This window comes from Meles meles, chromosome 20, assembly GCF_922984935.1.
Source record: "Meles meles chromosome 20, mMelMel3.1 paternal haplotype, whole genome shotgun sequence".
Taxonomy (NCBI): domain Eukaryota; kingdom Metazoa; phylum Chordata; class Mammalia; order Carnivora; family Mustelidae; genus Meles; species Meles meles.
Window position 1 is genome coordinate 60,888,194 of NC_060085.1, and position 14,326 is coordinate 60,902,519.

Sequence of the window (14,326 nt, forward strand, 5' to 3'; positions counted from 1 at the left end):
TATAAACATTGGGGTACAGATGGCTCTTCTTTTCACTACATCTGTATCTTTGGGGTAAATACCCAGCAGTGCAATTGCAGGGTCATAGGGAAGCTCTATTCTTAATTTCTTGAGGAATCTCCACACAGTTCTCCAAAGTGGCTGCACTAACTTGCATTCCCACCAACAGTGTAAGAGGGTTCCCCTTTTTCCACACCCTCTCCAACACAAGTTTTTTCCTGTCTTGCTAATTTTGGCCATTCTAACTGGTGTAAGGTGATATCTCTTTCATTCATAATTTTTATTAATTTCGGCCTTCTCTCTTTTCTTTGGGATTAGTTTGGCCATTGGTTTATTGATCTTATTGATTCTTTCAAAAAACCAGCTTCTCGTTTCATTGATGTGTTCTACTGTACCTCTAGTTGCTATCTCATTGATCTCTGCTCTAATCTTGATTATTTCCCTTCTTGTGGGGTTTCCATGAATTGTTTATCTTCTTCCTTGATTTCCTGGTTGATCCAGGCATTTCTAAGCAAGGTGTTCTGTAGCTTCCAGGTGTTTGAATTCCTTCCATTTCTTTCTTCTTTTTTATTTTCTCTGTGTTTCTGTGTAAATGTTTTTATTCTGGTAGTATATAAATCTTATACTTGAGGTTCATTTTGGCTGGGTTCTTTTTTTTCTTGTCATTAATTTTGTGGCTCTTTTTCTTTGTTTTTGTTTGTAACTTTATAAATCTTACTTTGGGGGCCCATTAGGGCTGGTCTAGTCTTTTTTTTTTTTTCTGTCTCTCTCTCTTTTTCTTTTTTCTCTCTTTTTGGTGGGGACTACTGATTTCTCAGAAGCATTCCAGGGTGCAGCTAGCCTGGATCATGGTTGATACAGTCAGCAACATATCCCCTCAGCCATCACTCACCAAAATGACTAGGAGGAAGAATACCCAACAAAAGAAAAATTCAGAGACTCTGCCCTGTCTATCAGAGCTACTGGATATGGACATAAACAGTATGTCAGAAAGGGAATCCAGGCTAACAATTATCCAGGCAATGGCTAGGTTGGAGAAAACCATTGATGACAAAATGGAACTGATTAGGCAGAAGTGAAAGCCACCAGGGATGATGTTAACAGTGCTCTCAATGAGTTCCAATCTAATCTAAATTCTCTAAAAGCTAGGGTAACTGAGGTAGAAGACATAATTAGTGAACTACAAGACAAACTGATAAAGAAAAAGGATCAGGAGGAAGCCTGGAACAAACAGCTTAGAAGCCATGAAAACAGAAATAGGGAAATAAATAATGCCATGAAACATTCCCATGCCAGAATTATTGGAATACCTGAGGTGGGGGGCGGGGTAGAAAGAAAGAAGACTAGAGGATATAGTTGAACAAATTCTCCATGAAAATTTTCCCACTCTGGGGAATGGAATCAGCGTTCATGTACTAGAGGCAGAAAGGTCTACCCCCAAGTTCATAGAATCTAGAAAGACCTCGAAACACCTGATTGTGAAAATGATGAATCATAATTTTAGACATGAGCCCTTTAAAACAGCTAGAGGGAAAAGATTCCTTATGTACAAAGGAAGGCCCATCAGAATAACATCAGACCTCTCCACAGAAACCTGGCAATCCAGAAAGGGATGGCAAGATGAATTCAAGGCACTAAATGAGAAGAACATGCATCCAAGAATACTTTATCCAGCAAGACTGACATTCAAAATGGATGGAGAGATAAAGAGCTCCCAAGACCAGCAAGGTTTAGAAGAGCATGTGACCACCAAGCTGGCACTGCAAGAAATATTAACAGGGGGTTCTACAGAAGAGGAAAAAAAAAACAAGAATACCATTGAACAGAAATAGATGGAGACAATCTATACAAACAAGGCCTTCACAGGCAACACAATGTTAATAAAAACGTATCTCTCAATAATCACTCTCAGTGTGAACTCCCTAAATGATCCCATACAACCACACAGGGTTGTAGATTGGATACGCTGACAGAACCTGTCCAAGGATATATCCAGACTGAAAGTGAAGGGGTGGAGAAACCCCTTCACTCATGACAATGGGCCTCAAAAGAAGGCTGGGGTAGTGATTCTTATATCAGATAAATTAGATTTTAAACTAAATACAGTAGTCAGAGATACAGAAGGACACTATGTCATTCTTAAAGGGTCTACCCACCAAGAAGATCTAACAATTGTAAATATTTATGCCCCCAGTATGGGAATAGCCAACTATATAAGACAACTGTTAATCAAAATAAAGACTCATACTGATATGAATACATTAATAATAGGATATCTTACCATGTCACTCGCAGTAATGGGCAGGTCATCAAAGCAGAAAATCAATAAAGAAACAAGAGCATTGAATGGCACATTGGATCAGATGGACCTCATAGATATATACAGAACATTCCACCCTAAAACAACAGAATACTCATTCTTATTGAATGTACACGGAATCCAGAATAGATGACATACTGGGTCACAAGGAACAGTTTGGAAGGAATTCAAACACCTGGAAGCTAAAGAACACCTTGCTTAGAAATGCCTGGGTCCACCAGGAAATCAAGGAAGAACATAAACAATTCATGGAAACCCATGAGAATGAAGACGCTTTGGTGACAAGAAAAAAAGAACCCAGCCAAAATGAACCTCAAGTATAAGATTTATATACTACCAGAATAAAAACATTTACACAGAAACACTGAGAGAGAAAAAAAAGATGGGAGGGTGGCTATAGATTCTCAGTGTGGGTGAGAAAGGTTATTTTGATTCTTCCTGGGTGTATCTTCATGTCTTTGTTGAAGGAGTCACTTTCCGGAGATAAAGGGGGATTAAAACTGGTGTATATATATGGGTAGTATTGATTGGGGAAAGATGATTACCTTGAAGCTTATCTCTATATGAATATTAAAAAAAATAGAAAAGCAAAAAAAAAAATGTCCCACAGGTATATGTATTACAGAAGTTCAAGTTAAAAGGTTATTATGGAATTTGTTGTACTCAACCTCTCATTTTGATGGTAAATAGGTTAAAAAATAATAAAAAGTTGAAAAGAATGAGAATAGTGGGAATGAATCAAAAATAAAGTTGTCTTTATGAAGTATACAGGTTTTAGGACAATAGTGGGAGTTTAATATCTTCTTTTCCCCTGATATTTGGGCCTTACATTTTGGGGGGATCCTGTGGTGGTTGCCTTTTTTTTTTTTTTTTTTTAAGCTGGCTTTCTGGGGTAGGGTCCTGCTGTGTGTTTTTTCAGGCAGTCTTGCTAGAGTTGAGTCCTCCTGCCCCCTATCAAGGGGCTGCACTTGAGGAAATCGGTTTTTCAGGCTTTTGTTCTCTGGAGATTTTTTTATTCTTATTTTTTTTCCCTACCTTGTTGGCTTTTGGTGGTTCTTCAGAGGTTTAAAGGAAAGCAAACTGCACCCAGACCTCTCTCTCAGAGAGAAGCCTCAGTCTATTCCCCTCTGAGTGTTCCAGAGCACATAAACGCCCCCTCTGCCACCTCTCACTAGCAGAGCAATCCCCAGCCACAGTCTCAGGGGTTGCAGGAGCTCCCACTTGTACCCTGGTGCTTCTAAAACTGGGAGCCATATTAGTCTAGAAAGCTGGTTTCCGATGGCTGCCTTTGCTGCAGCTGTCTGAGCAGGTCCAGACTGCTGGAGATATCCCAGCCAGAGATAGCGTGCTGAGATTTTCCTGTCTATGGGGGCTGGGAGTGTCAGACTCTTGCCAGTCTTAGCACTGGCTAGTGCCCCCATGGACCTATCTCAGGGGAGGGTGGGGAGCGTGACTCAGACCCCAGGTGTGCAGCATATGTGCAGAATGCAAAAGGCTGTGATTCTAGAGAACACTGGCTGGCGTCCACACCAGACACTCTCATGGGCACTGGTGGCTCAGCCTGGATGCTTAGCCACACTCTCTCTGGCAGGATGCCGGCTGTGGCCATCCTGGATTTGTGGGCTTCTGCCCATGCCCCTAACTGCCTGATTCCACCAATTTCCCCTTAAGATCTTTTGCTCATTTTGAGTGCTTTTAACCAGACTCCAGGTTAATGCTGGTTCCCAATCATAGAGCGCTCTTGCATTGGGGTATTACTTTCCAATGGATTGCTTCTAGTGGCTCCCTCCCCATTTTGTTTAGCTTTCGATATCAGTTCCCACTCTGCTTTACCTGTCCACTGGCATCTTCTGCCCCCATAGAGATCCAGAAGTGTATAATCCTACATCTCAGGCTGATTTCATGTGTGTTCAGGGTGATCTGGTAGATAATCAGCTCACATCAGGGGACCAGTTGAAACAGCATCTCCTACTTCTCCATCTTGCCTCCAAAACCTTATTACTTTTTTAAGATTTTATTTACTTATCTGAGAAAGAGAAAGAGAAAGAGAGGACACAAGCCAGAGGGAAAGGCAGAGGGAAAAGCAGCCTCCCTGCTGAGCAGGGAGCCCAATGTGGGGACTGATCCCAGAACCCTGTGATCATGACCTGAGTTGAAGGCAGATGCTTGACTGACTGAGCCACTTACTCACCCCCCCTCATTACTTCCTTAAATTTTTAAAACTTTTTAGTAATCTTGAGATCAAGAGTCACTACTTTTCTGACTGAGCCAGCTAGGTGCCCCCTGGAATCCTTATTACTTATAGAGTCTAATTTCTTTTGGATAATCTTTTTATCTTTCCATGTCTTTGGGGGATATTTCTCTTTATTATCTGTGTTCACCATGACATCTCTGGCATGGAATTTTTCTTGTTGTCTTGCATGTATCTGGATTTTCCTATCTAAAGAGATATGTCTATCTTCAGCTCTTTGGAAATCTTTTTGTTGTTGCTGCTGCTATTTGTAATATTTTGAAATTCATTCATTCTTCCTGCCACCCCTTATAGCTACTATTGGCTACACAGTGCAGCTTCTGAGTGTCCCTTCTGAGTTCCTTAACTGTCTTTTGACATTTTCCATATCTCTGTCTAGTCTGGAAGAATATTTCTGCTTGATGTGTCATATCACTAAATCGCTTTTCATTTCTCTCTATGTGTACTGTGCTGTTGAGGTTATCTAATGAAGAGCTTTTGTTTTAAATTCTCTCTCTTTTAAATTCAAAGTTCCATTTTGTTCTTTCTGGAATTTCAGATTGTCTTCCTACTTATGGAAGCACCATTCTCTCACATCTCTTAATTTGCTTATTCAGTTTCCTGTTTTGACTCAGTTTCTTCATATTTTTGTGCTTCCATTTGCTGAGTTTGATGGTCTCTTTCATGATTTGTGCAGTAGACCTTTCCCGCTTTCACTTTTGGCCTTGGGTTCTTCTACCAGCCTAACTACTCTGATTTGCATTGCTTAGGGATACTCTCTTAATCTGTGTTAAACTGTGGATACCTCTTCTTATTTTCCAACACTCTTGTCCAGTTTAAAACCTATCTCTTCAGTGCTAGAATCAATCCTATGATCCTGGATTGGACTCAAAGATATCAATATGAACTATTTATTTTAATTCATATGCAGATAGATACAACAATAAATATGGTATGTGTGGATACATAGGTTAGCATACATACATACATTTCCTAGCTTCATTCACTAGAAGCAGTACCTAGCAACACCTAGCTCATCTGTCCACATTTTGGTTTCTGATACCATTCTTCAGTAAAAGGATCCAGTCTTGGGAAAATGGCTCATTCTAGAATAGGGGTGGGAGATAGTAAATACAAGATGTGCGTGAGGTATCTGATAGTGCCAGAAAGTAAGGAAGTACTTAATGGCATGTGGGTACATGTCAGAAAGAAGCTTAAACCAACCTGAATGAGCTTCCAGTGCCCACAGCTGGAATAATGTTAGCAACAAAATAAGTAAAATAGTTTTATTATCTCAAGAATAAAATACATACCGATGAGTCTAATCATACCATATAAGTAAATGATTAAGTCAATAAATAAATGGGGGAAGTTACAACTCTATATTAGAGAAACATTTAAAGTTAATAAGTGTAGAAAGGACAAGATGGCAGAGAAGTAGGAGGAGGTGCCGTTTCAACCTCTCCCCTAAAGTGAACTGATTTCCTACCAAAACTCTGATCTCCCATGAAATCAGCCTGAGATTAGAATTATACAATTCTGGATCTCTAAGGGGGCAGAAGACACCAGTGGGCAGCATTCCACGGTGCACCTTGCCTGCACCATGGTTGATACATTCAGCTACACATCCCTTCAGCCATCTCTCACCAAAATGACTAGGAGGAGGAATGCCCAACATAGGAAACATTCAGAGACTAGGCCCTCTCCATCAGAGCTATTGGATATGGACATAGGCAGTATGTCAGAAACAGAATTCAGGCTAACAATTATCCAGGCAATAGCTAGGTTGGAGAAAACCATTAATGACAAAATGGAATTGATTAAGACGGAAGTGAAACAACCAGGGATGATGTTAACAATGCTCTCAATGAGTCCCAATCTAATCTAAATACTCTAAAAGCTAGGGTAACTGAGGCAGAAGACAGAATTAGTGATCTGGAGGACAAACAGATAGAGAAAAAGGATCAGGAGGAAGCCTGGAACAAACAGCTTAGAAGCCATGAAAACAGAAATAGGGAAATAAATGATGGCATGAAATGTTCCAACATCAGAATTATTGGAATCCCTGAGGGGGAGGAGAAAGAAAGAAGACTAGAGGACATAGTTGAACAAATTCTCCATGAAAATTTTCCCACTCTGGGGAATGGAACCAGCGTTCATCTACTAGAGGAAGAAAGGTCTACCCCCTAGTTCATAGAATCTAGAAAGACCGTGAGACACCTGATCATGAAAATGATGAATATAATTGTAGACAGGCACTCTTGAAGGCAGGTAGGACAAAGAAGCTTCTTACGTACAGAGGAAAGCCCATCAGAATAACGTCAGACCTGTCCACAGAAACCTGGCAAGCTAGAAAGGGCCAGCTAGATGTAGTCAGGGCACTAAATGAGAAGAACATGCATCCAAGAATACTTTATCCACCAAGACCGACATTTCCAGCAAGATTGACTTTCAAAATGGATGGAGAGATAAAAAGCTTCCAAGACCAGCAAGGTTTAAAAGAGGATGCGATCACCAAGCTGACACTGCAAGGAATATTAAGGGGTGTTCCATAAAAGAGGGAAAAAACCCAAGAATATCATTGAACAGAAATATATGGAGACAATCTATAGAAACAAAGACTTCACAGGTAACACGATGTCAATAAAAACATCTCTCTCAATAATCACTCTCAATGTGAATGGCCTAAATGCGCCCATAAAATGGCACAGGGTTGTAGATTGGATAAAACAACAGGACCCGTCCATATGTTGTCTACAAGAGGCCCATTTTGAACCTAAGGATACATCCGGACTGAAAGTTAAGGGATGGAGAAGAATCTTTCATGTCAATGGGCCTCAAAAGAAGGCTGGGGTAGTGATTCTCATATCAGATAAATTAGATTTTAAACTAAAGACTGTAGTCAGAGATGAGGAAGGACACTACATCATTCTTAAAAGACTATCCACCAAGAAGATCTAACAATTGTAAATATTTATGCCCCCAATAGGGGAGCAGCCAACTACATAAGACAACAGTTAATTAAAAAAAAAAAAAAGACTCATATTGATATGAATACACTAATAATAGGATATCTTAACATGCCACTCTCAGTAATGGACAGGTCATTGAAGCAGAAAATCAATAAAGAAACAAACATTCAATGACACATTGGACTAGAGGGACCTCATAGATATATACAGAACATTCCACCCTAAAACAACAGAATACTCATTCTTATTGAATGTACATTGAACTTTCTCCAGAATAGATGACATACTGAGTCACAAATCAGGGCTCAACCGATACCAAAAGACTGAGATTATCCCCTGCATATTCTCAGATCACAATGCTTGAAACTGGAACTCAACCACAAGGAACAGTTTGGAAGGAATTCAAACACCTGGAAGCTAAAGAACACCTTGCTTAGAAATGCCTGGATCAACCAGGAAATCAAGGAAGAACATAAACAATTCATGGAAACCCATGAGAATGAAGACGCTTTGGTCCAAAACCTATGGGATACAGCAAAGGCAGTCCTAAGGGGGAAATACATAGCCATCCAAGCTGCCCTCAAAAAAAAACCCTGAAAAATCCAGAATACACCAGCTGTCTTTACACTTTAAAGAACTGGAGAATCTACAACAAATTAAGCCATCCCCACCCACAAGAAGGGAAATAATCAAGATTAGAGCAGAGATCAATGAGATAGCAACGAGAGATACAGTAGAACACATCAATGAAACGAGAAGCTGGTTTTTTGAAAGAATCAATAAGATCGATAAACCATTGGCCAAACTAATCCCAAAGAAAAGAGAGAAGGCCCAAATTAATAAAAATTATGAATGAAAAGGGAGAGATCACAACTAACACCAAGGAAGTAGAAACAGTCATCAGAAATTATTATCAACAGTCATATGCCAATAAATTAAGCAACCTAGGTGAAATGGATACATTCGGGGAAACTATAAACTTCCAAAATGGAACCAGGAAAAATGGACAACCTGAATAGACTGATATCTAGTAATGAGATTGAATCTATACCAAAAAACCTCCCAAAAAGCAAGAGCCCAGGACCTGATGGATTCCCTGGGGGATTCTAACAAACTTTCAAAGAAATAATCCCTGTTCTCCTGAAGCTGTTTCAAAAAATTGAAGCAGAAGGCAAACTTCCAGACTGTTTTTATGAAGCCAGCATTACCCTGATCCCCAAACAAGGCAAAGACTCCACCAAAAAGGAGAATTTCAAACCAATATCCCTGGTGAATATGGATGTTAAGATTCTCAACAAGTTCCTAGCAAATAGGATGCACAGCACATTAAAAAGATTATCCACCATGACCAGGTGGGGTTCATCCCTGGGTTTCAAGGATGGTTCAACATTTGCAAATCAATCAGTGTGATAGACCAAATCAATAAGAAAAGAGAGAAGAACCACATGGTCCTCTCAATTGGTGTAGAAAAAGCATTTGACAAGATACAGTATACATTCCTGATTAAAATGCTTCAAAGTATATGGATAAAGGGAACATTTCTCAACTTCATGAAATCTATGAAAAATCCACAGTGAATATCATCCTCATTGGGATAAACCTGACAGCCTTCCCTTTGAGATCAGGAACATGACAAGGATGCCCACTCTCACCACTCCTGTTCAATGTAGAATAGAAGTCCTAGCAACAGCAATCAGACAACAAAGAGAAATAAAAGGTATTCGAGTTGGCAATGAAGAAATCAAACTCTCTCTCTTTGCAGATGACATAATACTTTATATAGAAAACCCAAAAGGCTCCACCTCCAAACTACTAGATCTCATAGAGCAATTCAGTAATGTGGCAGGATACAAAGTCAATGTACAGAAATCAGTGGCTTTCTTATACACTAACAATGAAAATACAGAAATGGAAATTAGGGAATCGATTCCATTTACTATAGCACCAAGAACCATCAGATACCTGGGAATCAACCTAACCAAAGAGGTAAGGGATCTGTACTTGAGGAACTACAGAACACTCATGAAAGAAATCGGAGAAGACACAAAAAGATGGAAGACCATTCCATGCTCTTGGATTGGAAGAATAAACATTGTTAAAATGTCTATACTGCCTAGAGCAATCTATACTTTTAATGCCATTCCGATCAAAATTCCACCGGTATTTTTCAAAGAGCTGGAGCAAATAATCCTAAAATTTGTATGGAATCAGGACAGACCCCGAATTGCTAAGGAAATGTTGCAAAAGAAATACAAAACTGGGGGCATCACGCTGCCTGATTTCAAGCTTTACTAGAAAGCTGTGATCACCAAGACAGCATGGTCCTGGCATAAAAACAGACACAAAGACCAGTGGAACAGAGTATAGAGCCCGGATATGGACCCTCTACTCTATGGTCAAATCATCTTCGACAAAGCAGGAAAAAAAATATACAGTGGGAAGAAGACAGTCGCTTTGTTTTCTCTCCCATTGGCGGCTTTTGGTGGTTTTTGGAGGGTTAGAGGAAAGCAAAATGCATCCAGGCCTCCCTCTCAGAGAGAAATCTCAGACTGGAAGAGATTATGCTGAGTGAAATAAGTCAAGCAGAGAGAGTCAATTATCATATGGTTTCACTTATTTGTGGAGCATAAGAAATAACACAGAGGACATGGGGAGATGGATAGGAGAAGGGATTTGAGGGAAATTGGAGGGGGAGATGAACTATGAGAGACTATGGACTCTGAAAATCAGTCTGAGGGTTGTGAAGGGGCAGGAGGTGGGAGGTTGGGTAAGCCTGGTGGTGGGATTATGGAGGTCGTGTATTGCATGGAGCACTGGGTGTGGTGCATAAACAATGAATTCTGGTACACTGAAAAGAAATTTTAAAAATAATTTTTTTTTAAATTTAAAAAATAAAACAGAAATGCTTACACACTCTCCAAAATCCTATTTACTCCACATCCCATCTCTTCTCACAACTTCCTTCCTGTGGTGCTCTTCCTCCCTCATCTCTATGAGGTTTGCAAGCTCTCCAGGCCTCCTTTCCTCCTCCAGCACCTCTTGGTATCACTCCCTTTCCTGTTCAGCCTCATTTTGGAAATATAACATCTTGAGGAAGGAATGCCTTTCTGATTTATACTCAGGGGTCTTGGGCCAGTAGCATCCCTTACCTGGTGAGTACCAGGGTTTGAATTGGCTGATCGCTAGGATACAGCAAACAGGTCCATTGAGTCTAAGGTAGTGGGAGTCCAGAGAGGGGAGACAAGCCTATTGTCCTCACGCATTTGGCACATGGTGGGTCTGTGGCTATATTCTACTCCACCTTAGTAGCTTGTCCCTGTGCGCACCTCTAAGATGGGTATTAGTCTACCTTTATGAAGGAAGAGTCACCTGGGACGCCATGATGGTTTCATGCGTGTCTGAGGTGTCCATCATGCTGAAAACAAAAGAATCCCCTTATTTGTTCATGAAAAGTAATTCCATTTTTCCCCTTGGAGTTCGGAAACAATGAACTCAGTACAAAGGAGCTAGGAAAATACATTTATCTGTGTCTTGAATTTGCTGGCAAGTGCTGTGAAGTTAGGAGCTGTCTACCATTTTTAAAGGAGAAACTCCTATTTCAGATCTTGTTTTTTATCCTATGTGAAGGACTTAAGCACTTCTTAAACAGGATGATTTACAAAAGTCATGTTGGGTGGTTAGTGGTCATCTGAGATGTAACTTGCTGGAGGGGAGAGAAGGGAATTGTAGGTGGCTGAAGACCTAGCTGAGGGCACAATACAACTTCCCAGAAGAGTCCTTCCCATAGTGCCTGTGGATGAGCTTGAGTCAGGTGGCCCTGAAATTGTTGGTGATACTTAACTCTATGTGCTTGCATACTTGAGCATGGTAGAGGTGGTTTATGACACCATCTTACTCTCAAAGGGACTTGGGTCCTTACCTTTCCCACCCTCAGTCAATTTTGAAAGCTGGGCAGAATAATTTGTTCTAACATCGATGAAATTCATTTGCTGATTTCTCTCGTAAGGCACTGCCTTTTCCAGGAATGCTTAGCCTGGCTTTGTGACCACCCAGACTTACCTTTTGTCCTTATCTCTCCATCCTAGGCCAACACTGGACAAATTGATGACCCCCAGGAGCAGCACAGAGTTATCAGCAGTAACCTCGCCCTCATTCAGGTAATTCTGCCCTTTGTCCCATCGATGAATCTCCTCCCTGCTTTTGAATCTGCAGCCAGGCCTGCTCCACGTAGGAAGGGTGAAGATTAAGTAAGCCCTTCTCTCTGTGCTCCAGACTGAACTTGGGGAACGGGCCACCTGTATACCCTGAACCCACCAGACCACACTGATAGGGCAGCTGGAGGCTCAGCTCAACTATAGGACACCAGCATATCCACCTGAAAGTAGATGCCTCTTCTGGGACACCAGGGTCCCTCCAGCACCCCCAGCCCCTTCTTTTCAAGATAGGCTAATTGAAAGATTCACCTATACTTGTTCACTCCTCTTTCTCATAATCTGGATAAAGCTAACAGCTTTCTCTTCCCACTATCTTAACTCCAGCTGTGCTTGCCAAGGTCACTGACATCCTAATTGGTATACCCTCTGATTGCCTCATACAGGTGATACTACTTGTTCTCTCGGGAGTATTTGGGACTCTTCCTACCTGATATTCCTTCATGGCTGCACTCCTACTTCTTAGTCTCTTCTTTCTCCACCTTTTCAGGACACCCCCCCCCCCCCCCATGCCTTTGTTCCTTAAATGCTTCATGCTCATTCAAATTTGTACCTCCTTCTAGCGGACCCTCATTGGGCTAAGTTCTCATCCTAGGAGTCTCAGAGTATTATAGAGTCTGAAAGCCCAGGGCAGGGAGAGACTGGGAAGAGACTGGGCCAAGGTAAAAGAGGAAGTGGCTTCATCCAGAAACTTCTGTGCATCTCTGGGGTAGCCAGTAGCCACCCAAAGAACCTGGACTTTGAGATCAGACAGGCCTGGAATTAGGCTATCATTTATCAACTGGGTGGCCTTGGGCAGGACACATAAGACTTGCTTAGCTGTATCTCACTGTTCATCAAATGAGGAGGATACCCACTTTACCTCTCACCTGGGTTCCAGAGCCCCTGTTTCTAGCTCTTCACTGGGTATCTCCATCTGCCTGTCCCAGAAGCATCCCTGAAAGAGCTTAGCCAGATCTGGCCTCATCACCTCATCTCCTCACACTCACCTCTTGTGAAGTCCCCAACCCTGAAGAGTTTGATGGTTGAAAGCTCATTCTAAGGGCCAGCTGGAGGCCCTTGGGCAAGTCACCTCAACTTATCTATAAGGTGAGCCATTGTGAGGTTTCAATCATGGAAGGCTGTGACCCCTGGCCATCATGTGGTAATCTCCCAGTCATGGTCACTGTGCCCATTAATCAAGCTAGAGACCAAGTCACCTTCAGCATCTCTTTGCTCCTTATCCTTATGTCCAGTGCTGAGGAGTCTGCCAGTGAACTATGCTTGAATCAGCCCTGCTTCTCCTCCTCCTTGCAGTGAGGTCAGGTCTCCTCTGACTTCACTGACTACAAACCTCTTCACTGTTCTAACTGCCCCAGGCTTCTTCCACTCCAGCTCTTCTCTGCATGGCCACCTGAGTGACCTTTTCTTTTTTTTTTTTTTTTAAAGATTTTATTTATTTATTTGACAGAGAGAGAGATCACAAGTAGGCAGAGAGGCAGGCAGAGAGAGAGGAGGAAGCAGGCTCCCTGCAGAGCAGAGAGCCCGAAGCGGGGCTCGATCCCAGGACCCTGAGATCATGACCTGAGCCGAAGGCAGCGGCTTAATCCACTGAGCCACCCAGGCGCCCCTGAGTGACCTTTTCTAAATCCTAAAGCTGATCAGGTGTCCTCCTCCTGAAGCTCCTTTTTTGGTTCTTCTTGTCCAAGTGTGGGCCCAGCCCAGAGGTACTACTGGTCTGATCTGTCCTCCTGCAGTCTCGTATTCCCCATCCCTGCTGCCTTTGCATATGCAGTTGTCTCTCTGTGGAATGTCCTTTCTTCTTGTTCTCCTGGCAGTGAAGCTCCAGTCAGTTCCAATCCAACACCAGGTACTATCTGGGGCCTTGTTAAATATTGCTGGGGCTGCCCTGGTTGCAATTCTGTGTTTAGATGTCTGCTTTCTCTGCTTGAACCGAGTCACATGGGCCAGGAGGCTTCTATTCAATAAATTGTACTGCAATGAAATTATTCTTTTTTGCATGAATTTCTTAAGAGAAGTTCCCACAAGTTCACAAGATATGAACAATTTGAAGTTCTAGATTTTTTCCAAAATTATTATAAAATATTTGAATTCTTAGTATCAAATAATAGCACCAGTTCTTTTGAATGACTTTCTGCATTTGCCATATATATGTATGTGTCCATAGAAAATATATGATACAACTTTCTGTTTTTTTATGGATCTTTTTGTTTACATTATTTTATTAACATAAAATGTATTTTTTGTCCCAGCAGTATAGGTCTGTGAATCGTCAGGCTTACACACTTCACAGCGCTCACCATAGCACATGCCCTCCCCAATGTCCATAACCCAACCACCCTCTCTGTACTCCTCCACCCCATCACCCCTCAGTTTGTTTTGTGAAATTAAGAGTCTCTTATGGTTTGTTTCCCTCCTGATGCCATCTTGTATCATTTTTTCCTTCCCTAACCTCCAAACCCTCTACCCTGCCTCTCAGATTCCTCATATCAGAGAGATTATATGATAATTGTCTTTCTCTGATTGACTTATTTCGCTCAGCATAATACCCTCTAGTTCTATCCACATCATTGCAAATGGCAAGATTTCATTC

The 14,326-nt window shown here is 41.5% G+C and overlaps 1 protein-coding gene across 7 annotated transcripts in view; it reads left to right on the forward strand.

Moving 5' to 3' along the window:
- SLC41A3 (solute carrier family 41 member 3) overlaps nt 1-14,326 on the forward strand; it is a 140,782-nt gene that overhangs the window by 72,272 nt on the left and 54,184 nt on the right. For all 7 annotated transcript variants that reach the window (XM_045992284.1, XM_045992288.1, XM_045992289.1 and 4 more), the window contains one exon: nt 11,608-11,679. In XM_045992284.1, coding sequence (XP_045848240.1) covers nt 11,608-11,679 — 72 coding nt within the window. The remainder of the gene's footprint in view (nt 1-11,607; nt 11,680-14,326) is intronic.